Here is a 23,409-nt window from a genome sequence, read left to right as displayed (position 1 = left end):
CGAGGACTACAAAGCAAGGCTCTATCTAAAAAACTAAACAAAACAAAAAACATTTGAAGTATTTCTTAGTTGGGCATTTAAGATACTCCTGTGGTATATGTACACCATGGAATATTATGCAGCCTTAAAGAAAGATGGAGACTTTACCTCTTTCATGTTTTTGTTTTGTTCTTTTTTCAGTTTTTTGGCCGGGGCTGGGTTTGAAATTGCCACCTCTGGCATATGGGGCTGGTGCCTTTCTCCTTTGAGCCACAGACATTGCCCTACCTCTTTCATGTTTTCATGGATGGAGCTGGAACATATTCTTCTTAGCAAAGTATCTCAAGAATGGAAGAAAAAGTATCCAATGTACTCAGCCTTACTATGAAACCAATTTATAGCTTTCATATGAAAGATGTAACCCAATTATAGTCCAAGAATATAGGGAAAGGGGAAAGGGAGGGGAGGGGAGGGGGGAGGATGGGTGGAGGGAGGGTAATTGGTGGGAACACACCTAGGGTGCATCTTACAAGGGTACATGTGAAATTTACTAAATGTAGAATATAAATGTCTTAACACAATAACTAAGAAAATGCCATGAAGGCTATGTTAACCAGTTTGATGAAAATATTTCAAATTGTATATAAAACCAGCACATTGTATCCCATGATTGCATTAATGTACACAGCTATGATTTAATTAAAAAAAAAAAAAGAATATGGGCTTTAGGCTTGGCACCTGTAGCACAGTAGTTACGGCGCCAGCCACATGCATCGAGGGGCCAGCAAAAAAAAAAAAAAAAAAAGAATATAGGCTTTGGGGTATTGGCACACCTTTTGAGTGCAGGACACAACTATAAGAGGGACTCTACTTAACATATGCAAATAATATAACCCAGTTGTTTATACCCTCATGTGAGCCGCAATAAAAAAGAAAGGATAAAAAAAGAACATGGGCTTTGGCAAGTCCAAGGATATCGCTGATCTATGCTGGGGGGCTCTGGGCAAGTCACATCACCACTTATACCAGAAACTCTGGTGTCATTGAGATTAATCAAGTTGATGTGTGGTACTTATGTTAGTTACTGAGCTCTTGCTATATGCTTGGGGCTAGGCTGAGTGCTTTGCAGGATTATCTCATTTAAGATTCATCAGTTTGTCCCTTCAGCAGGGACAGACCCAGTGGGCCTGTGATAGGCAGGGTGGCATACCTTGTCTGGGTTGATGTGCTCGATGAGGCGTTCTAGGGCAGGCATCCAGCTTGGTGCCAGGTGGCAATTTTGGAAGAAGACCCACTTGCCCCTCTCTATGGAGCTGCGCATCATGGTTTCTGCCCGAGGGCCCTGTGGGGGAGCAATGAGTGGTGGGGAGCTAGCTGGCCCACCCTGCTAGCCCATTCCCTTCCTCACTGCATAACTCTTACCTGCCCTTGGCCCAGGGAGATGGCAGAGAGCTTCTTGGAGAACTTCATTTCTTCGGCAAACTTGTAGAGGTCAGCAGCAGGGTCGGTGCCAGGTGACAGCACAAAGATGAGGGGGGTGATGGAGTTGGAGTCTTTGAACACAATGGACAGGTTGGCTGTCTGCAAAGGCAGAGAGAAATGCTGGGACCACCTGGGGCTGAGGACACGGACCAGGGTGAGGGAGGGGATCCTTGGGTCTGCAGAGAGATCCCAGAGAGGCTGCTGGGTGGGGCTCAGAAATTCCCAGAGACTTAAGGGGGGTGGGTGGGAGTTTTACCTTGCCTAAGGCTGCAAAATAGTCTATCCAGGGACAGCCACAGCCCTGGACCCCAGGGTGGGGATCATCCCAGGGTACAGTCCTGCCTAGGTGCCAGCACTTGCCTGGGGCTCAATGAAGCGTGGTTCCAGGTTGGTAGCCACAAAGTCCTGCATGGCATTGGTAACCTTGTCCCCACGCAGGCAGCGGAGAACTAGAAGCTTCTGAAACTGGTCTAGGTACTGGTCCCAGATCCCAGGCAAGGGCTCCCTGCAACAGTGCCCACATATCCTTGAGAGCTGTCCTGTAGGAGGTCACCAGCCCCAGGGAGTCTGTTGGCTGGACAGCAGAGGAGGGGGCTACCCCCAGGGCATAGGGTTCTGAGTACAGAAATGATATGGCCACAGCAGCAGGACCAGCTGGGTAGTCCCTCACAGAAGGCTCCTGGACAGGCCTTTTCCTAAGGTCCTACCCCCTCAATGTCCCCATCCTGCCATACTCTGGGACTCAACTAACCGGTGGGGCTCAAGGCTGTCGAAGATGATCCGGAATTCTGAGAGGTGCTTCACAAAGTCAGAGGGAAAGAAAGAAAAGGCTGGAAGGTTCGAGAGTGCCAGGATGTCTCGCCAGGCCCGGTCTGACAGCCAGTCTGGTGCAGGATTCTCAGTCACAATCTGGATGGAGCCTCCAGACAGTAGGTAGCGCCACTCACTCTAGCAGGGGACAGGGAGAGGCTAGTGCTCAGGGCCTCTGGCCAGTTCTTCCCCCCTCTGCTTACCACCAGCCACCCTCTTTCTGAGAGAAACCGAACCCCCTTGGGGGCAGTAGTTGAACACATCTGGTCTGTGTCCCTGCCCATCTTTTCCTAGTTAGGGCAATAGTTTTGACCTCTCAAGGCCTCAGTCTCCTCATGTGGAATGTAGAACAAATAAGAACTACAATTGCTTCCCAGGTAAAAGCCTAGCACCTGGCACACAGTGAGGGCTCTAGCAGTGGTGGCTGTCATTCTTGCCATCGTGGCAGAACTTTCTAACACTCCATGTAATATCTGGGGCTTCTTTAGAGTGTGTACTCCTGGCCAAAAAGGATGGGAGGCTCAGGACAGTCTGTCCCTGGAGATAGTCTCTCTGCTTACCCCCACACTCTGTAAGCCTTCTCAGAGCTCACAGCATAAGTTGGGCTGCAATTAGGGTCTTCTGGTTGATTTTTAAATTTTAATTTAAAAAGTATTTTTAGAGACAGGATCTCACTCTCACCCAGGCTGGAGTGTGGGGGCACAATCATAGTTCATTGCAGCACCGAACTCCAGGGCTCAAGTAATCCTCCTGTCTCAGTCTCCTGAGTAGCTGGGACTACAGGTGTGTGCCACCATGCCCAGCTAATTTCTAAGTCTTTTATAGCAATAAGGTCTCAGAATCTCACTATGTTGCCCAGGATGGTCTTGAATTCCTGGGCTCAAGCAATCCTTCTGCCGTGGCCTCCCAAAGATCTGGGATGTCAGGCATGAGCCACTGTGCCTGGCCTCCTGGCTGCTTTTAACCAGGGACTTGTGTCCTTGCTCTTGCTGTGCCCTCATGCCTAGCTTTCCCTTTCCTCTCACCCTGTTCTTAGGCCCAGCAACAAGGCAACTCTTCAGGCTGTCTGTCCCGGCCTGGCCACACACCTGGTTGATCTTGCCCTCATTCATCATGATGCGGACACACAGCAGGAAGGCGAACATCAGCTTGTGCTTCTCAAAGAGGCTGCGGCAGACGTTGCTATAGAGACTGTAAGTCAGGTAGCGATTGATGTTGGAGATCCGCTTCTTGAGGTTGTCTGCAGGGCAGAGAGGTGATGGCAGAGAGTGGGGAGAGGCAAAAAGGCAGATTCCCAGGGTTTAGCCCAGCCTAGCCCTTTTCTCAGCAGCCATAAGGGCAGCCTAGGCCTCCCCTAGGGTCAGCTGGTGTTCCCAGTGAAGGGGCTCTGAGGAGGGGGGCATGTATGTTCTTACGGATTATGAGTCTGATATGAGAGTGTGTGCAAGTGAATGCAGGTGTGAGTTTACATGTGTATGCCCTGTAGTGGAAATGTGTCCACATGGGTCATGTCTGTGTCAGAGTGGGACCCTCGTGTGCACCAGCACCAGCACTACCTGCCCTCTCTGAGTTAGCGATGCCTGAGAGGAAGATGTTGAGGAACCACTCGAGGGAATACTGGTACATGGGGTCCACATTGGCCAGGTCGGACACACAGAAGAAGAGGATCTGGGTGCGAACAGCCACAGGTATGTACTCCATGCGTGTGAGGTCAATGTCCTTCTCTGTCTGTTCTGCAATCCTGACCTTGGTCTGGGGGTGTGATGGGAGGAGAGTCAGGTCCAAGTAGGCCGGCAAAGAGCCAGAGGTGGATAGGGTCAGGGGCAGGCCCAGGGCAGGTGGGGTGTGTAGGTATTTGCTGACCTGGATCTCAGCCGCCTTCATCTTGGAAGCTTCCAAAACCTTGATGAGCTCCACGTCATCCACAGGGTTGCCCTCAGAGGAGCTGAGCCGGTACAGGATCTGATCTTCAATGTCCTTCAGCTCCTGACGCATCTTGGCATTACTGATAATCAACTGGTTCTTGGCTTCCTCCAGGTCAGGTCGCTCCTCAGCCACTACCTGGCCCAGTAGCTGGTCCTCTAGGCCACTGCCAGGGGTGAAGGACATCATATCTGTAATAGTTGGTGGGCCCTGGAGAGCCAGCCTTAAGCTGCTCACCTTTCTATCTGCGCTCCTGGGGCTCTAAGAGGCTCTCTGGCCTAGCCTCCATCTCAGGCTGAAGACTAGTGCACACTCTGTCTTCAAAGTGGCCAGTTCTCAATGAGACTTCAGATGGCAGCCTGGAATCCTAGCAGGGGCCAGCCAGTTGGATGCGTGATCTGCTGGGATCTTCAGATACCTCCCAGGCAGGAGGGAATGACCCATAGGGATAGGGCTTACTGGAATGGAGGCCTTGGCATGGAGCAGACCTGTGGTATGTGAGCTCTATATGGGTGACCGGTGAAAGTCATAGAGCCTGGGCTTATGGAAGCAAGGGTAGGAAGCGGGGCTTAGGTACAGGGAGCCAGAATGTGCCCCACTCATGGCTCTGGAACAGCTCTGGGGGTGGGGGCATAAGGGCCTGGCAAGGGCTAAGCTGGAGAGGAAGTGTGCTTGGAGAAGCCAGAGCTGGCACCCTCTAGGGAGGCTGGGGACCCTAACTAGGAATTCAGATGAGCTGGGCATAGGGATTCTTAGGTGGAAATGGTGGCAGGTAAGGGGAACTGGGAAAAGGGCTGGAAAGGCCTGGAATGCCAGAATGTCAGGGAGGAAACTGGCGGAGGCTTTGAGTTGGGGAAAGTCGGACTGGGTTCTGGTCTAGTGGTGGTAGAGAAACAGCTGGGAAGGTGGAGGCAGAGCTGACGCTTGTGGGTGCTAAGGGGTTGGGGCTTACCTGGGTGACAGGGTGAAGTTGATCAGGGTGAGTTTGGTGGCAATCTCGGGTGTATAGTGTGGGTTGGGGAGCTTGGTGGTGATGTACATCCTGAAGTCCTCATGGTAGGGGATCACCGTGTCCCCTAGCTTCAGCACCGTATTCCCCTGCTGCTTATATGTCTGTGGTGGGGAGGAAGGGCAGGCACTGGGGCCTGAGCCTCCCCAGTATGGGAGGAAAGGGAGCTGCCCTCCTGCCATCCACTCCTTTAGTCTCCCAGCCCCACAGGCCCACCTGCTTAAGCAGCACGGGCTCCAAGGCTGGGTCCAGCTCCTCGCCCACATTCTCCAGAAGACATGGTTTGCCAAAGCGGATGGCATTCTCCATGCTGCGCAGGAAGTCACGGTCACTGAGCTTGAACACATCCAGCCCACTATCCTTCTCCTGTGGGAGAGGGGGAAGGTGGGGATCAGAGGGGCTCAGAGTTAGTCTAGCCGGAGTTGGGAGGTACTCTGAGTGGTCTCACCATATTCTTGATCCATTTGTTGGCCTGGCTCTGAGGGTCAATGAAGTGGGTCCAGCGCTGGGAAAATTGGTTGATGACCCCATTCTCCACTGACAGTGTGTCATTGGGGAGGCCAGCGATCTGTGGAGGGCCAGACATAGGATCAGATCAGGACTTTCATGTGAGCAGGGCCACCTGGGGCTTCAGCTACTCCTAACCTTGTGCTCTGTCTGTGGACTCCCCTCTTGGGTGACAGGTGACAATGTGGGTAAGGTCTCAGCCCTCAGGACCCTCTGCCTCTCTCCTGCTCCTAGCCTGGCTCCCAGTGCCCTCCTTTTTTGGGCTTTTCTGTCCTCTTGCCTACTGAGTCCTCACTTAGTAGGACCATCTTCATGCAGCCCATACTCCATTGGCCCTCCTGGCCTTTGCCCACACTTGGCCTCTGCCTACAGCCTCCTTGGTCTCTCCCTTTGCCAACACTCCCTGTCCTTCATATGTAATTGCTTTTAGGAAATTTCTTTTTTTCCTTTATTTTTAAGACCAAGTCTCACTTTGTCGTCCTCAGTAGAGTACCTGGCGTCATAGCTCACAGCAACCTCAAACTCTTGGTCTGAAGTGATTCTCTTGCCTTATCCTCCTGAGTAGCTGGGACTATAGGTGCTCACCACAACACCCGGCTATTTTTAGAGACAGGGTCTCACTCTTGCTTAGGCTGGTCTTGAACCTGTGAGCTCAGGCAATCCACCCTCCTCAGTCTCCCAGAATGTTAGGATTACAAGGAAACTTTTCTTAACCCTCACTCTGGATACTGCTCACCAACCTCCACCCAACACCCTTAAAGTACCCCCATAAACCCTTGCCCCACATTTAGCTAGCATCCATGCCACACTCAACCTGGCTCTCTTCTCCTCTCCCCCCACCACCTTCTTGCTGAGCTCAGAAGAGTTCAGGCCATGAAAAGGAGAATAGAAGGGAGGCAGGAGGCTTCTAGGCCAGCCTGGACCATGCCACAGGCCCTATCTGGTCACTCCTGCCCCTGGGGTGGTCACCTGCCATGAGCGGATCTTCACGGGGTTCCCCAGTGTGCCAATTAAGGAGGGCTCAGAGGTGTGTGGAACATTGTGGACTATGAGTTGCTTGATCCAGTTATCATAGAGCACTGTGCGATACTGGCCCTGGGGAGAGGCAAGACTCAGAGTCACCCCACTTGACACCCATGGAACACTCCCCATTTCCCACTACCCCATAGCACTCAGCATTTGCACACAGAGGTCAGAGCTCAAACGTGGAGCCAGATGCTTGCATTCTAGCCCCACTTTGGGTGACTTCCTTGGCCTCCACAAATCTCAGCCCCCTATCTGTGTCACGGGGTTGGTACTATCAATGACCACCTGTAAGGATGGCCAGAAAACATGGATGGAGTGTTTAGAACAGTGTCCAGCACACAGCAAGTGTGAGCTCCCACTCGGTGGGTTTCTGGTGTTTTGTGTGCTGCTGTAGGCCCAGGGCCTCACAGTGCCTGGCCCTGAGAGTTGCCTGGCGAGTGCTTGCTAGACCACTAAGTGAGGGAAGAGCTGTCTACAAGCCCCTCATGGAGGAAAGGCCAAAAGGAAGGGCCTCTTTGGGCAGATCCAGGGGTTCCCTACCGTGAAGGGGCCCAGGTAGGCCACAAAGCCGGCAGCCACCAACACATCTCCGGAGATATTGTTGAGCATGTGCTCCAGGTTCTCCACTGTCTCCTGCCAGCGCACCTTCTCGTCCGACAGCCCGTTGATGAGCTGCAGAGGTGGCCCCATGGGGTAGGTTCTGGAGGCTCGTCTGGGAGCTTAGGGCTGGCCCTGCTCACTGTAGCCCCTGGGGCTGCTAGGGTGGAGTTGTAGACAGCCACCCTAGGGCCCACCCACACCTCAGGCCCTAAACCCTGGCTGGGATGGGCATGACCATGAGCCTTGATGGAGGAGGGTACGCACCTTGTCAGCACGGCCCATCCGCTGCTCACACTGCTCACACTTCATCTCCAACTCCTCCTTCTTAGTGATGCATTCCCGGTACTTGGCCTGCATGGTGGCAATGCCATCTTCCACCTCACGAAGGCTCTGCTTTGCCTCCTCTAGGATCCTTTGTGTCACCTCTAGGTCATCCTGGGCTTCCCGTAGGGCTTGCTGCAGATAACAGAAGGCATGGGGTAGCTCACCCATACCCTGGGGAGGGAGCCTGCCCCCACCAGCTCTACTCAGCCCTCACCCGCTTAGGCTCCACAGCCTTGGCCACGAAGTGGTACTTGTGCATGGCGCGAACCCACTGGCAGATGGAGGTGCAGGCCTTGGACACCTTGGCAATGGCAGCTGGCTGGAACTCTTCATTGTCAATATATGGCTGGATGGCTTTGATCACTGCCTCCCCAATGTTGTCCTGGGGTGGGAACACTGGGCCTCAGGAGACTGCTTCTCAAGGGTGGCAGGGGTGGAGCTCTGCTGGGAAGTAGGGCTGCTGTAGGACAACTTTATCCTGCTTTATTCTGTACTCCATGCCCTGCACAGGCCTCTGTATAGACGGACTTCTCTTTAACAAACAGCATAGCCCAGAGAGGTTAGACAGAAAAGGAACTTCTCTGTCACCAGAATATTAGATGAAATGATTAAAGAGCTGTTCCTTGGAAAACTATGACAGCTTCACAATCAAATAATGCACAAGGTCCCATTTAAAAACTCATCTATGGGCCAGGAGCAGTGGCTCACGCCTGTAATCCTAGCACTCTGAGAGGCCGAGGCAGGTGGATTGCCTGAGCTCAAGACCAGCCTGAGCAAGAGCAAGACCCTATCTCTAAAACTAGCCAGGCACTGTGGCAGGTGCCTGTAATCCTGGTTACTTGGGAGGCTGAGGCAAGAGGATGGCTTTAGCCCAAGAGTTTGAGGTTGCTGTGAGCTATGACGCCATGGCACTCTACCAAGGGTGACAAAGTGAGACTCTGTCTCAAAAAAATAAAAATAAAAACTCATCTAAATATAAGAACAACTGAAAGCTACAGTGTCAGCAGACATGGAGATGCTTGAGTTGTTCTGATGCCCAACCAGGCTCATGTTCAAGGGTAATATTCCCCACCCTGAGAGCCTATCCCACCCTCTAGGGCTCTTGCCCCACTTAGGGAGAGCATGATGGGCCCAATAATTTGCATTGGGTTTTTTTGTTTGTTTGTTTTTCTTTTTGTCTTTTTTTGAGACAGTGAAACTCCTGAGCTCAAGTGATCTTTCTTGCCTCAGCCTCCCAAGTAGTTGGGACTCTAGAAGGCTACACAATGCCTGACCTGTTTTTCTATTTTTATTAGAGACGGGGTCTCAGTCTTGCTCAGGCTGGTCTTGAACTCCTGAACTCAAGCAATCCATCTACCTCAGCCTCCCAGAGTGTTAAGATTACAGGTGTGAGCCACCATGCCCAGACTAGAATTTGCACTGTTCACGAACTCCTAGAGGTTAGAGCTTGGGCCCTAAGTTCTGGTCATGAGCACTTCTGTCTTGGGTGTTTCTCTCAGAGGTTTCCAGTCTGATGGAAGAGGAGGAGGAGGAATGGGGACACCAACAGGGTGTCTGGCTGCTGCTGGGATGGGTGTGGGAAGTGCCCAGGGTCCAGATACACATGCTGGTAGGCAGTGCCCTGGGTGGGACAGGCAGCTGCAGAAGGTTCCTCCAAAGGGACTATGGACTCCAAGTTGACCTAACTATGGCACAGACCCTAAGAGAGCACACACCCGGAGACATAACAGCTCCAGATGGCAGACAGAGAAACCCAGAGACAAAGAAACCTCAGATAATGAGGCCAAGGGAGAGAGGCGATGACTGAGCAGATGGGTTGCAGGAAGGAAAGGGCATGGAAGAGAAACTCCAGGCTGTGGAGCCTTGAAGTGACTGTGGGTGACATCCTGCAGAGATGCCTAGGTCCCAATTTCCTCAATAGCCATCTGTTGGTGGTCTGTCACACACCAGACTGAGAGCTCCTCGGGGCCAGGCTCTATTCCCAGTCAGCTATGGACTGACTCTACAGAGAGACCGGCCAGAGACCATGGCACATGGAAACACTGTAGTGTGACAGGTTCCTCTCCAGTTCTACTACTCTGCTGGGTCCTATCCTCACTCACTAGCTGGCCCAGATGCCTGGCATGCTCACCCTGTCAAACTTGAAGAGGCTCTCAAGGAAGCGACCAGGATCCTGCAGCAGCCCCTTGCCTGGCTCCCAGTAATCATCCACCTTGGAACCTGGCTTCTCTCCAGGTACCTTCTTGGGCTTGATGCCCTTCATGATGCACACAGCTTCTATGACCAGCTTCACGCCTGGGGGTGGCCTCTGCATGGCACGTACCTGTGGGCCAAACCACAGGGGGGAAGGTCCATAACGTGTGGGTACTCTTGGGCAGGGACCCTACCAGAAAGGTTGGCCCCACCAGCCAATTCCCTACCACTTCAGGATGAAGGGCAGACCCAGAAGCCCTTCGAGGTCAGGCTTAGCCTGTGGCTCTTCCTGCTCCCTAGGTACCCATAATCCCACCTGAGTTCTGGGGGCTGGTACAAGGAGGGCAGGACAGCCATCTGGGCTCCAGCCCAAGTTCTGCCCTTTCTTCTTGGTGCATGGCCACCATGGGATGTGCAGAGGAAGGGCCTAGGAAGTAGAACTCAAGAGGACAGCAGAGAGGGATATAAGAGGGAGTGCCAGGAGACACTCAGCTGCCCACCTCAGTCACATCATTCTTGTTGAGGTTGCGCAGGCTGGCCAGGGCTGCATCCAGGGCTGGCAGTGCCTCGTCCAGATCCTTCTGGGCATCATCGGCAATAGCTTGTGCCTTCCTGGCTTTTTCATTGGCCTTGATCTCTTCTGCCTGCACTGAATTCCGTGTCTCCTCAGCAATGGCTGTATCTGCCTGGGGTTGGGAGCCAGGGAGAGCCCAGATGGTGGCCAGTGGCAGGCCCAAGCACCCCTCCTCCCTGTGCTCCTCTCTGCATCTCAGTCTCCTCAGATGGGAGGAAATGAGCATTGGGATGCTCTGTTCTTTGACAGCCCTCCAGCTATGACAGGCCATAGTGATCTGGAAATACCAGAAGCCCCATCCGTGTCCTGAGTGTTCACCATGGGCATGGCATAGGGCACAGGGCTTTACAAGAGAACATAAGTGTCCCAAGGGCAGGGCCCCTGAGTCTGCAGGCACCTTCGTGCAAGACAGAGAAAGGCCCTCCTCCCACCTTTCTTCCATCTTCTTTCCATCTGCTGGAAAATTTTGCAATACACTGACTTTGCAGAGCAGGACACTTAACTCCTTCTGCCAGCCAAGCTGACATAATGACTATACAAATCTGTTATGTCTGCTGTGAGGCCTCATGCTGTGCAGTGCCTGGCATAGTTCTGACTAAACATTCCTGGAATGGGATGGCGCCTGTGGCTCAGTGAGTAGGGCACCAGCCCTATATAACGAGGGTGGTGGGTTCAAACCCAGCCCCGGCCAAACTGCAACAAAAAAATAGCTGTTGTGGCAGGTGCCTGTAGTCCCAGCTACTTGGGAGGCTGAGGCAAGAGAATCGCCTAAGCCCAAGAGCTGGAGGTTGCTGTGAGCTGTGATGCCTACTGATGATCTACTAAGGGCGACAAAGTGAGACTCTGTCTCTAAAAAAAAAAAAAAAAAGAAAAAAAAATTCCTGGAATGAATGAATACTGAATGAAGAAACTGGGCACACAGGGGCTTACCCACATGTGGCAGTCAGAAAGTTAGGGATCATATGATTATTTGGAGCTACTGGCATCCTCAGACAAGGTTAGGCCTTTGGAAGGGGACCTGGGAGCACCCCCAACCTTGATCTGATCCATGGTGAGCGTAGTGTCCTTGGCTGCCTCTTCCAGCAGGGGGCGCATAATCTCCAAATCCTCCTGCATCTTGGCCACATCCTCAGAAGTGCTCAGCAACTGCGGGTTGGGGCACAGAGAGGAAAAGAGGTGTGATAGGGACAGAGTGAGTGGGCCTACTGGCCTGTCCTCATTCATAAGAGTGGGAGGAAACTTCAGTGGTGGCCCCCAGGTTGCCCAGTGGATCCTCAAGAATATGTGGGATGTCCTGCTTTAGCTTGGCTCTTGAATGGCAACTTTTACTCTTTCAATGAAGAGGGAAGCTGACCATTAAGACATGTGGGCTGTGGTGTGAAAGACCAGCTGTGTGATGCCCTAGCCTCAGGGCCAGGATTGAATGGGCAGAACCACAGGCAGCTAGCTGTTGTCCACCTGGGCCCACCTTGTCAAGGCCACTCTTCATACGAATCTTGGCAGTATTCAGCTCCATTTTCTTCTGCCCAATGAGGACGGAGAAAATATTGAGCAGCTCCAGGTAGCTCTTGGGGGTTACGTAGTTGTGGCGGGCCAGCTCTGCCAGGTACTCAACACACTTAATGGCCACCGACTGGTGAATGTACACACAAACCTGAATCTGGGAGGAGGAAAACCACTAAGGCCAGCCTTGCAGAGGCCCCAGCAAAGACAGGGTACTGGTGCCACAAAGCCACTGCAGTCTGGTCCCAAGGAGGGAGCCATGACAGGCACCTTTCTATGTTCTTCCTGTGATCTCTGGAGAGAGCCAGTGTGCTCTTGGCAGAAAGCTGCCTTTAGGCCCTCAGGGAATAAGGGAAACAATAACTGAGCATCTAAGTGCCCAGCACCATGATGACCTACAACACTCCTCATTTTACAGATGAGAAAACTAAGGCTTAGACAGGGAAAGCTGCCAGACCAAAGGCTTACCCTTAAGCATGGACCTGAGACTCTCACCTAGGCCTCTGTGGTCCTGAGCCCATGCCCCAAACCTCATAGCTTTCCTAAGGGCTTGCTTATCACCCAGTCACCTACCAGTCCTTCGATTACTTCAGAGGATTCCAGGTCTGGGATCTCATTTAAAAACGTTGTAGCCACAGACTCCAGGGCCTCTGCTGGCCACTCATTAAACCAGTCGATGGTACAGCAGTTGACCAAGGAGGGGAACTGCCTCAGGCGAGCTCGGAAGACCTCTCCAATGGGGCTGGGAAGTCAGAGATCGAAATGAGGACCAGAGATACTGACTAACAGCCCCAGGAGCCCGGAGCCCAGAGCCCAGGGCCCTTCCAAGGTACTATAGCATAGTAGCCATGATACAAGAACACAGCCACCTGAGCCCAGTGCACAATGGCCAAGCCCAGGGTCACTTTTCATACCAGGCCCAAGCATCCCGGGGATCAGTGCCACCTTCCCAGCCCTGCTGCTCCTGTCTGGGCTGGTGACAGCTGCCTATACCTCATGCATAGTACCATGTGGATGTTGTTGCGCACACGCCCAGTGTAGGCAGCCATGAGGTTGGCCTTGGTGGGCTGCAGACCCTGTTCCTGGATGTAGGGTCGCATGGTGTTGATAATCTGGTCTTGCTCTTCTCCAGAATAGAGGTTGGGAATGTCACCTGAGTTTAAGACGTTGTTGATGTCTTCCAGGAAGGACTCATTCTTGATCTGGGGAGGGGAACAGTCGAGGAGCTAAGCCCCTGTGTGCTGGCCTCCATACCCACGGTCTCACTGGACCATCACAATAGCCCCATTGGACAGATTATGCCACTAAGGCTCAGAGAAGTCACACTAGTAACTTCAGAGTAATGGTCCAGGACTTGCACTCTGTCCCTGTCCCACTTCAGAGGCTCTAAATATATGCTCTGGGGTGTGGCATAGCCCTGGGTCTGGGTAGGGGATGTGACATCTTCTCCACACTTTCCAGGCCTCTCTCCATGCCTCATTTTACTCACAGGAGGAAGTCATGGCCACAGACAGTGACAGGCCCTTGTCTATCTCATATAGCTTGGGCATCCACACTTTCCTGACTAGCTCAGTGGCTGCCTAAAGGGAGCCATGGGGCTGAGAGCAGAGTGGCTTCTAGGGTCCAGGGTAGGATACATTCTGGGGCTTCAGCCTAGACCCCTGGGCCCCACCCTGAACACTAGCCAGGCTGAAGTGGTCCTCTAACTTGCTGGTGGCCCTGTAGCAGCAACCTCTCCTTCTCTCAGAGACCTGGTGAGGGGCCTCCTTCCTAGGGAACCCCAGAAGAAGCGGTCCCCAAGAGGGGAGCCCTGGGTCCTCGGTACTTTGGCATAAGTCCTGTGGTCCTTGAGGTGGGTAGCTGTTGGCCAGTAAGTGGGGTGCCAGGGCCTTCTTTCCCCTTGGGGCATGAGTAATGGATCCATTCTACACTTAGCTCTGAGAGGTTGGGTTTGGCTCCATGCTCCTGACCTGTTCATCTGTGGCCCCATCTGGTCCTAGTGGTCCCTTCCAAGACTTGTCGTGACTGACATGAGCTGGGCATGAAGGACTGACACTGGGATGAGGCTATGTGCAGCCTGCCCTGAGCCCCGCCCTTGCCGTGGCAGTGGCACCTGGGTGTCTGAGAACAGGAAGGTGATGGGCAAGCTGTGCAGGCCCGCCTTGAGTAGGACCTTCTTGACATCATCACGCCACTCGGACATGCCATAGTTCTTAGATAGCTCAATCTGGAAGCACTCGTATTCGGCCCTGGAAGCAGGAGTGAGGTTGAGGTATACCAGAGGCCTGGGGCCAGGCACAGATGGCTGGGGGTACCCAGACCCCACCCCGACCCTCTGGAATCTTGCTCCTAGACCTGCAGACTCTCCAAGTCCTGAACCTGCTCTCTTGCCTCCAGACCTTTGTTCAAGCTGTTCCCTCAGCCAGGAATATGCTTTCCTCCCAGCCACCCAGCTCTGATTCTGAGAGCAGCCGTGCCACCTCCCCTGGGCATGCCCCTGCCTGCCTATAGCTGCCCCTCCCTCCCTACAGCCCCACAGGCACCACTGCAGCCTCTCTCTGGAGCCCAGAAGCCCCTGGGCTGGGTGGATCTGCCTCAGGGCTGTCTCAGGCCTCGTCCACTGTGGGAGAAACTAGGGGTCAAGCCAACAGTGCCACCGGTGTGTAGTGTCCACCGTGCCTGGGGCCCTCACATGTGCGATGCCAGCCGTGTGAGGGAGCTGCGGCCGCTGCCGCCCACACCCAGCAGGAGTGCATTGCCCAGTGCTTGGCGCAGTGTGCGGCTGATGCGGCAGATGTGGCCCATGGCATCCATGAAGAGGACCAGCTTCAGCTTGGCTGTGTTGATCTGATTGTAGTCCTCCATGTACTCCTCAATCACCTGCATCATCTGCGGAGCCAGAGGGGAGACAGGGGCGGGAGAGGAGGGTCTCTCTACTGTAAGGCTCTCGGGTCCCCTGCCCCAGGGGGCATACTGAAGGGGCCTCCACTCGGGGTGGAGTGCCCACCTGAGACCCTCACCTTACTATCGCTGATGATGAGCTCATAGGACTTGACATCAGAGCCTGGTGACATGAAGTCCCCATAAAGAATGGGCTGGAAAGGGCAGACCTCATCAAAGGTCACCTCCCACTCCTCCATGCGGCTCTTGAGGAGACGGTCAAACCAACTGCGGTCCTCTTCATTCACCAGCCGGTCGCGGAACACGCGGCAGTTCTCGTGATACCACAGTCGCAGCAGCTGCACCTTGTCCTGCAGCAGCCCCAACATCACTGTGTGCCCTTGGCCCTGGGACTCTTAGCCATCTCTCAGAGCACCAGGAGGGTGGGTCACAGCTCCTGGTTCCCTGATGTGGGCTTGGTCCTACCACTACCTATCCAGGGGCCTGTCCAGGGGCTGCTGGAAGGGACTTCTGCATTGTACAGTGCTGCCCGGGGCCTCAACACACCCCAGCTCCAGGTCCAGGGGGCCAAACCCAGCTATACTAGCTGGCCATGAGCCCTCAAAGTTTTCACTTCCCCATGGCTCCCTTCATCCCAAGCCCAAGTGCTTGATTCTCCTTACACCCTCCGGACACCTGACATCTAACCACTTACCAAGCCCACTGACATGACTCACAAATATGAATCTCTACCCCTTTCCTTACCTCTCCCCAGGTGACTGGCCTAAAACCCCCAGGCTCTTCTCTCATGTCCACCAGCTATAGCCTCAGCAAGACCAGAGCTGGCTCTGTCTTGTTCACCCTATCTCCCCAGCTCTGATCACACACATGGGCTGTGGAGTCCCGTTCCAAACTGGCAAGTCTGTCCCCGCCAACTCTAACCCCTTGCCCCATGACTCCATATCACTCTTAGGACAAAATTCAAGCTCCAGCCTGGCACCTACAGCCTCCAGTGTCTGGCTCAGGCCCCTCCACCAAGTGCACCTGACACCTACTCCCCTGCCCACTCTCCCTTCAAGTCTTCTCACACATAGGGCCTCCACTGGAAACCTACTTTCTCCCTGTCCTTCCCTTGCTCCAGTCATGGGTTTCATCTACAAGACAGGACTCAGCTGCACCAAAGCTGGACTCTTGAGGGCTCAGCATCTATGTGTCCTACCCCCTTCAGGCCTGTTTGGACAGAAAGGCCTGAAATTGGTTGGGCCAGGGAGGATGGCAAGGGCTGTGTGGGCACTGGGGAGGGGGCATTCCAGATCCTCACCTCGACCTTGGCTGGGTCAGCCATGAGCATGCCCTGGAAGACCTTAGAGAGGTCCCTCAGGTTGAAGGTGTAGTGCGATTTGGCTGGAGTGGGCAGCAGCTGGGAGGTGATGGTGGCATACACCACGATGGTGGCTTCCACAAGGGGCTCCGTGAAGTGGGCAATGTGGGGGGCCCCAGCTGGAGGAATGGGAGAGTGGCCTGGGTCACATACGCAGGAGCCTTTGCAGACCCTAACCACCCTGCCTTTGCTTGTGCTGTGCTCCTCCCCCAATGGCCCTTCCTCATCCTTTAGCCCAGTGGTTCTCAACCTTCCTAATGCCACAACCCTTTAATATAGTTCCTGTGGGTTGCAACCCACAGGTTGAGAACCTCTGCTTCAGCCCATCTCCAGTGTACCTACCTCAAGGTGAGGAATTTCCTGCTCTGTGTTCCCCTTTACACGTACATCTTTATTACTGGCATGGCCTGTCAGTGTGATGGGGCACTGGGACATATCCATGGAGTTGTGGGCACAAGTAGGGTCAGCATTGAGTGGGGCCACTGTTGTCTTGCCCCAGCCCTGAACATGCCAGCTCTGAGCTAATGTGAGGGGTCACAAGTCTACTAGGCCTCAGGAACACTCAGTGGTAGATGTAGGGAGGCCTGGAGTGCAGTCCTGACCTTCCAGGCTTACCATCTGCCATGGAGTTGCAGCCTGCAGCCTGCATTTCCACTACTCCCACACCCATTTGCTAGCTCTGTAAAAACTTCAGTTCTTTGCTGGGGAACCCAAATTCCATCAGTGAGAATTTGGAGCATCAATGAACAGACCCACAAATAAAGGAGACAGTACATAGGTGACAAGTGCTATGGAGGGACTTGCAGCAGGAGAGAGGTTGGGAAGTGCCAGGGTTGGGCTTAGGGGTGATTTTATAGAAATTCTGGGGGATGCCTCCCTGAGGAGTAGACACTCAAGCACAGATTGAAGAGGCGAGATGTAAGCATGAATGCAACTGGAGGAAGAGGATCCAGGTAGGGGGCAGTAAGGGCAAAGGCCTGGAGGTGTGGACAGGCTGGTGTGTTAAGGACCCACAAAGAGGGGTAAGCGAAGAGGAGAGCACAGTGGTAATGGTGGCTTTGCTTGCTGCTGTCAAGACTTGGGGACAGATCATAGATAGGTGAAGGCAGACACAAGGAGCCCCAGGAGGGGGCTGCTGCAGTGGTTGGCGGTGGCAGGGGTGTCTGAAGAGGGAATCGATAAATCTCCTGACAGAAGAGGGGCCAAGGATGGCACCAAGGCTCCTTCTCAGCTTGAGCAACTAGAAGGAGGAAGATGCCATCACCTGAGATGAGAAGAATGCTAGGGGTGGGAGGCATCTAGGAGTTTAGACCTGGGCAGGTTTGGTCTGAGACACCCAGTGGCCATCCAAGGGGAGATGTGGTGTTGGGCCTTCAGGAGAGAGGTCTGGGCTGAGGATGTGGACTGGGGTGTTGTAAGCCTGAGATGGTTTTTACTGTCAGAGGTGGAATGGTATGGTCTGATGAGAGTGTAGCTGGAGAGACAAGAGGCTGGACACCAAGCCCCAGTCAACGTGAGAAGGGGTGGCCAGGGACGTAGGGAGGCCTGAGAGGCACATACTCTGTGGGGTCCATGCTGCTGACCCCTGAGAACGATGAGGACCAAGAGCTGACCACTGGCCTGGCCACATGTGGCCACTACTCTCAGGGGTTGTGGGTAGGACTGGTACAGCATGAAGAGACAATGCCTATGAGCAGTGTTTCTCTCAAGATGAGCAGAGAAAGGGGGCAAGGCCTGGGGCGGGTGGGAAGAGGCCAAGAGGGGTTGGTTGTGCCTTGGTTTGGAGATGGGAGGAACTGGGCCTGTCTGTATGCTGACAGAATGGCCCTGCAGAGAAGGGAGTACTGATGTTTGGGGGAGGGTGGAACCACACCCTCAAACAGGGCCCAAAGGAGGGCCTGGCCTTGCTCTGGGGCAGGACGTCCTTTCCTAGGCATAAGAGAGAAGACAAGGCAAGGAGAGGCTGGGGGCAGGTAGGCAGGCAGGTGCAGAGCAGGCTCAAAGAGGGGGCTATCTTCTGCGGCCTCTTTGAGCTGATGACAGGCAGAGGCATAGGTGGGCATGGAGAGAATGGACACTGAAGTGATCAGCGTCCTTCTGTGATGCCTGCCCCCCACACCCTGCAAATCACTCTAGTTCTCCTGGTCATTCCCTCTTAGAGAGCACTGGCTCTCTTTTGAGCTCTACTTCTTTACACAGGGTGGGAGTTTGTTGGATTCCTTTATTCATTCATCTGTCTTGCGTTTCCTTTGCATCTAGCAATAGTCAGACACTAACCCAGGCACCAAAGGACTGACTGGTTATAAGGATGGGTAGATGAACCAATGAAGGCAGTCAGTGCTGGGATCAGCATTTGCTCTGGCATCCAGTGGCCCAAGGGTACCATGTGAGCCTGAGAGGATGAGGCCTGGGATGGGTGGCAAGAGGCCAAGAGGGGTTGGTTGTGCCTTGGTTTGGAGATGGGAGGAACTGGGCCTGAGGATGATTTCCTATGAGGATGGTGCCTGGTCATAGCTTCAGCACACCCACCATAGCTCAGGGCTCCCCCTGGCATGGTGCCCCTTCCCCTCCTGTATCCCCTCATCCCTGCACTCAGGACCAGCCATCTCCAGGGTAATGCCTGCTCTTGGGGCTTGGACTCCTGCTCCTTCCCTAGATCCTAAACCAAACACTTTCCTGCTGCCCCCACTTCTCATTCATGGAAATCAAGTCATAGACAGAGGCCTGGCTCAGAGGTCTCTGTCTTAGGAAGATCTTCCATCTATCCCAGTCCCTGCTCCCCCTGAAACTACAGGGAATACCACCCCATTAGCCCCCAGGTCACCAGCACCCAGCCAGGGACCTGCCAGGGACTGCACTTACGCACAGGCTCCCGGTAACTTCTTTCTCCAAGCAGTCCATCTAGAGGGTCGAGGGAGAGACACAGGGACCTTTTGTTGCCCACCTTACTGGCTGTGCCCAACTCCCAAAGCAGTCACTGACCACCCCACCACCTCTCCTCAGAGCAGTATGCTGCCCACCCACAAGCTGGACATGCAGGCAAGTCCTGGCCTGTAGCCCCAGAGGCAGGGCAGGCCAGGCCAGAGGAGGGGAGGCCTGACTTCCTTCATGAACCACCTGGCAGATGATGCCAAGTAGAGTTCAAAGGTCAGAATGCATGTTGAGTGGGAGGTGGGCTTGGGGATGAAAACAGTATCCTGGGGTGGACTTTCTCCCAAGCCCCATGAAGGATCAAGGCTATTTTGTTCATTGTATCTTGGTAGCTTTTTCTGATTTACAAAAGTAACAACCACCAGTTTCTGGGCAAGTACTACCATATACGTGTGTATATATGTGGGTGAGTGCAAACATGTACATATGTGTCATATGTTCAGCAATCACGTGCCAGGCTTCATGCTAGATGCTCTGCATGCAATGTCATACCTAACTCTTGTGACTTAGAATGGTAGATACTAATGTTATCACCCATTTTACAAATGAAGAAACTGAGGCTCAGAGAGGATCATTAGCTTGCCACAGGTAACAGAGCTGAGAAAGAGGTGAAGCCAGGGTTGTGGTTTCCATGGCTCTCCCTTTCCATGACTGTCCAGTTGTCCTTGGTGCGGCTCACCTGGCCTTGGCTTGGGCCTTTGCCCATGGTCTTTCCTGACCTCACCCAGTACTCACCCATCCAGCTGCCCAGGATGGTGGAGAAGATGCATTTCTTGCTGATCTCATCCATCTCAGTGAAGGATAGGTAGTTGAAGTGACGCGTCAGCCTCGGGGTGATAGCATTCCTGCCTCCACCCGGGGGGCCCATGGCACAGACAAAGTTGATATCCACCAGCTGCTTGAAGGTTCCTGGTGTAAGGGAAGGAAGTCAGGAAGGGCCCTCCCCAGGGCTGCGTTATGGCCTCTGTGGGCCCCCACACACACATAAAAAATTAAAAATAGTAATTCACAACAGTATTGGCATAAAAACAAATACATTAATGTACATTAAAATTTTTCTTTGACTTAAAAGTGATTCTCCCTACCTACCAATTTTAAGAAAAGTTAAAATAGTCGGGTGGGGGGTGGTCGGGGACAGTTTATTTTCACATGTCCCTGAACCCCCCCCTTCATTGGTTTGTGACTGCTATAATACTTTCATGGTCCCCTAAAAGGATAAGCCTTCAGCCTATGTCTTCTGCACCCCCAACCAGCACACCCAGCCCTTACCCCATTGGCCCAATGGGCCACACGCACCGATGATCTTGCGGTCGTACCAGCCACCATGGTCCATCCACTGGCGCAGCAGCTCAATGGGTGGCTGGGCACCATATGTCTCCAGGGCCGGCATGTTCAGGTCATCAATGAAGAAGATGAAGTAGCGCCCCAGGGGTGGCCCAAACACACCCTTCCGCCTGCATAAAGGGGCTGTGTGAGTTCAGCACCCACTGGCACCAGGTCCTCTGAGAACCCAGGGCAACAGGATGGTAGCTCTGTCTTTTGGAAGCCTCATCAAATTCCAGCCTCCTCCAAATTGCAAGAGCTCTTAACCAGCCTTTTTATCTTGACTTGAGAGTCCTGGGACTTCTGGGACTGGTTGACCTAAGCTTGAGGCTAGTGTCAGCTCTCAGGCAGATGAATATAATGGGCATCTCAAAGACAGATGCACCACCCAGCCCACACACTGACAGGCTCTGCAGGAATTCTTGCCAGAGGGAAGGCTCTACATCAATCTGTGAGGCAGCTCTGGGCCCTTTGGGGAGCTGCCAGCTGCCTCTGGGAGATTTGGTGGGAGTGAGATAGCCACTGGCTCAGGCTGGGGGCCCTAGGGCCAAGGGAGGAACGTGGGGTGCCCTGCCTCTTGTCCAGCTTGCTGTCAATGAGGTCCTGGGTCTGGTTGGCTGAAGTGCAGGCTGAGAATGTGAGGAAGTGGCTGATGTACTCCAGTGGCAGGTTCTTGAGGAGCTTATCAGAGATGGTGAGCGTCTTCCCAGTACCCGTTGGCCCCACACACAGCACCTGGAAAGCAGGATCATGCAGGCAAAGCACACACCTCGCCTGGCACCAACCCCCAGCCTGGGCCTTGGGGTGGGCAGAGGCAAGGCATGGCTGGGGCACTCACAGGCTTGCAGTTGGTGAGCAGCATGCCCAGCAGGCAGGACATCTGCACAGTGTCCATGGTGGGCACGATGATGTTGCAGTAGTTGGTTTCTGGCACCATGGTGAATGGGTCTGAGGAGTCCATCCATTTCACCCAGGCAACCTGGAACCATGGTGGCTTGGGAGTGGGCCTGGAATCCCACCCTGCCCCTCTCCTGACCGTGGCCCTGTGGCCAAGTGTAGCAGGCAAGGAGCAGCAGTGTTGGGCCTTGGCAAGAGGGTCCAGGTGAGAGGCTGTTCTGATAGAAGTGGGGAGTCCTGCCCACCCAGCCCCAGCCCGCCATACCTTCTTGCCTTCCTCGTCATCTTCCTCATCGTCATTGGTGTTGCTGATCCCCGCGTCCTCCAGCCTGTAGTCAAACACCAGCCCCTCTTCCGGGAACTGCAGAGTCAGCTGCCAGGCCCAACAGGAGAGTCAGACTGTGAGGCCCAGAAGGTCTGTATGGCAACTGGTCCCTGGGCCTGGGCTGGGGGCTGCTGCCTCACCTGTTCATTCTCCATCTTGGTCCTCAGCCAGTGGCTGAATATGTTGCGACCATCGCTGTCCCCAGTGGCACCCACGCTCCAGATCAGGGCAAAGATGAACCAGGGCTCAATCAGCTCTGGAATGCGACTCACCTTCTCGGGGGGTATTTTCTTGAGGCCCTGGGAACAGAGGGAACAACATCAGGCTGAGACAGGAACAGTACTGAGTGGAGAGTAGCCACACAGCTTTGTTTCTTCACTGCAGCCAAGACGGGGTGGTCCCATGACCCCCATCACACCAATCTGCTTCTTTCTCCCAGCCGCTCAGATGCCCAGGGAAGAACAGGGGGCAGGATCGAGAGCAGGCACCCAGCCCCTTGCTCAGGGCTGTACCTCTCTAGGCAGAAAGGGCTTGAAGAAGCACTCGAGCAGCTTAAGGAGGCTCATGGTCAGGTTGCTGTTGGTCGAGGTGATTACCTCCTTCACCAAGGATCGAATCAAGGAAATGGATTCCTGTGGGGAGCGGGCACCAGTTCTCACAGCTGGTAGCCACAGTGCTCTCTGCCTTAGCTGTGGCAGCATGCCTGTGGTCTTGCTTACCTCCAGGAAACTGACAAAGAGGGCTTTGAATTGCTCCTCGTAGGGCCTCAGCAAGGTGGGGAGCTTCCTCAGCCAGCATTCGACGAAGGGCAAGAGCCCGAGGATACTGGGCTCCAGGTAGACCATGCCACAGCGGGACACTGTGGCTGGTGAGGCCACTGCCAGGTCTTGGACCTCGAACATCATGGTCATTTCCTGGATGGGAGATGAACCATGTGAGTGGGCCAGCTGAAAGTCCTCAGGGCTAAAGAAAGAGCCACAAGGCTATGGGAACAGGCTGCCGTCTTTTAAGTGGCAGCTGTGGGTAGGCTGTGGGGCAGAGGTAGTGCAGGAACTCCTGGGCCCTCAGTTGATAACGTGGCCCTCTCTGGAGTCCTGAAGAGGAGCCATGCTGGGAGATTGCTGGGCCTCTGTGGCCTTCCTGGGGTCAGGGCATTTGCGGGGTCTCAGGAGGCCTGGGGAAATACCATGTGAACTCTGTGCTCTGCTCCAGAGGCCTCCACCCCCATATACATGGACACAAGTCCACAGTGACGGTCAGGTGTTCTTGGGACTTAAGAGCTCAGCTCAGCATATATTATTGCAAACTGCTCTCATGTCAGGCCATAGCCCTCTTTTTCTGAGAACTGCCCCTCACCCACCATAGTCCTGTGGTTGCCTCTACCACCTGTCCCCCAGATGCCCTGAGTGCCAGGAACGGTAAACATCTGACTCAGACAGGGCTAACACAGCTGAAAGTGGACCTGGGAGGCATGAGACAGAGTGAGCTGGGGAGTGGTGGGGTAGTCATCCCAGCCCTGGGCTTAGAGAGTGTCACAGAAATTGGGTCTGCCTAAAGGGTACACTAAGCAGCTGCATAGGACCCAGGGGCCAGGGAGGCTGCCGGGAGCTGTATCCAAGCTCCTGTTGGCTGGAGGCTCCTGGGTGGGTCATGGTGATAGTGTGAGACACAGTCAAGGTTCCAAAGTGGAGGCATGGAGGGGGACCAAACTTGGCCAGCACCGTGTATCCTCCACCCTGCCT

The 23,409-nt window shown here is 54.0% G+C and overlaps 1 protein-coding gene across 1 annotated transcript in view; it reads right to left on the bottom strand.

Moving 5' to 3' along the window:
* DNAH1 (dynein axonemal heavy chain 1) overlaps positions 1-23,409 on the bottom strand; it is a 96,927-nt gene that overhangs the window by 7,185 nt on the left and 66,333 nt on the right. Inside the window, exons 37-69 of the mRNA XM_053599196.1 lie at positions 22,387-22,581; positions 22,180-22,299; positions 21,808-21,966; positions 21,608-21,715; positions 21,284-21,424; positions 21,020-21,180; positions 20,419-20,576; positions 19,858-20,031; positions 19,054-19,092; positions 16,132-16,310; positions 14,951-15,181; positions 14,623-14,819; positions 14,044-14,179; positions 12,924-13,132; positions 12,504-12,672; positions 11,896-12,087; positions 11,463-11,573; positions 10,354-10,539; positions 9,792-9,983; positions 7,875-8,042; positions 7,601-7,792; positions 7,277-7,408; positions 6,680-6,805; positions 5,652-5,771; positions 5,420-5,569; positions 5,147-5,307; positions 4,135-4,360; positions 3,828-4,023; positions 3,360-3,511; positions 2,213-2,409; positions 1,818-1,966; positions 1,402-1,556; positions 1,190-1,321 (exon numbers count right to left, since the gene is read on the bottom strand). Of these exons, the coding sequence (XP_053455171.1) occupies positions 1,190-1,321; positions 1,402-1,556; positions 1,818-1,966; positions 2,213-2,409; positions 3,360-3,511; positions 3,828-4,023; positions 4,135-4,360; positions 5,147-5,307; positions 5,420-5,569; positions 5,652-5,771; positions 6,680-6,805; positions 7,277-7,408; positions 7,601-7,792; positions 7,875-8,042; positions 9,792-9,983; positions 10,354-10,539; positions 11,463-11,573; positions 11,896-12,087; positions 12,504-12,672; positions 12,924-13,132; positions 14,044-14,179; positions 14,623-14,819; positions 14,951-15,181; positions 16,132-16,310; positions 19,054-19,092; positions 19,858-20,031; positions 20,419-20,576; positions 21,020-21,180; positions 21,284-21,424; positions 21,608-21,715; positions 21,808-21,966; positions 22,180-22,299; positions 22,387-22,581 (5,313 nt within the window). The remainder of the gene's footprint in view (positions 1-1,189; positions 1,322-1,401; positions 1,557-1,817; positions 1,967-2,212; positions 2,410-3,359; positions 3,512-3,827; positions 4,024-4,134; positions 4,361-5,146; positions 5,308-5,419; positions 5,570-5,651; positions 5,772-6,679; positions 6,806-7,276; positions 7,409-7,600; positions 7,793-7,874; positions 8,043-9,791; positions 9,984-10,353; positions 10,540-11,462; positions 11,574-11,895; positions 12,088-12,503; positions 12,673-12,923; positions 13,133-14,043; positions 14,180-14,622; positions 14,820-14,950; positions 15,182-16,131; positions 16,311-19,053; positions 19,093-19,857; positions 20,032-20,418; positions 20,577-21,019; positions 21,181-21,283; positions 21,425-21,607; positions 21,716-21,807; positions 21,967-22,179; positions 22,300-22,386; positions 22,582-23,409) is intronic.

This window comes from Nycticebus coucang, chromosome 8 (assembly GCF_027406575.1).
Source record: "Nycticebus coucang isolate mNycCou1 chromosome 8, mNycCou1.pri, whole genome shotgun sequence".
Taxonomy (NCBI): domain Eukaryota; kingdom Metazoa; phylum Chordata; class Mammalia; order Primates; family Lorisidae; genus Nycticebus; species Nycticebus coucang.
Note: the sequence above shows the minus strand (reverse complement) of the source record. Positions and strands in the feature narration are given on the sequence as shown.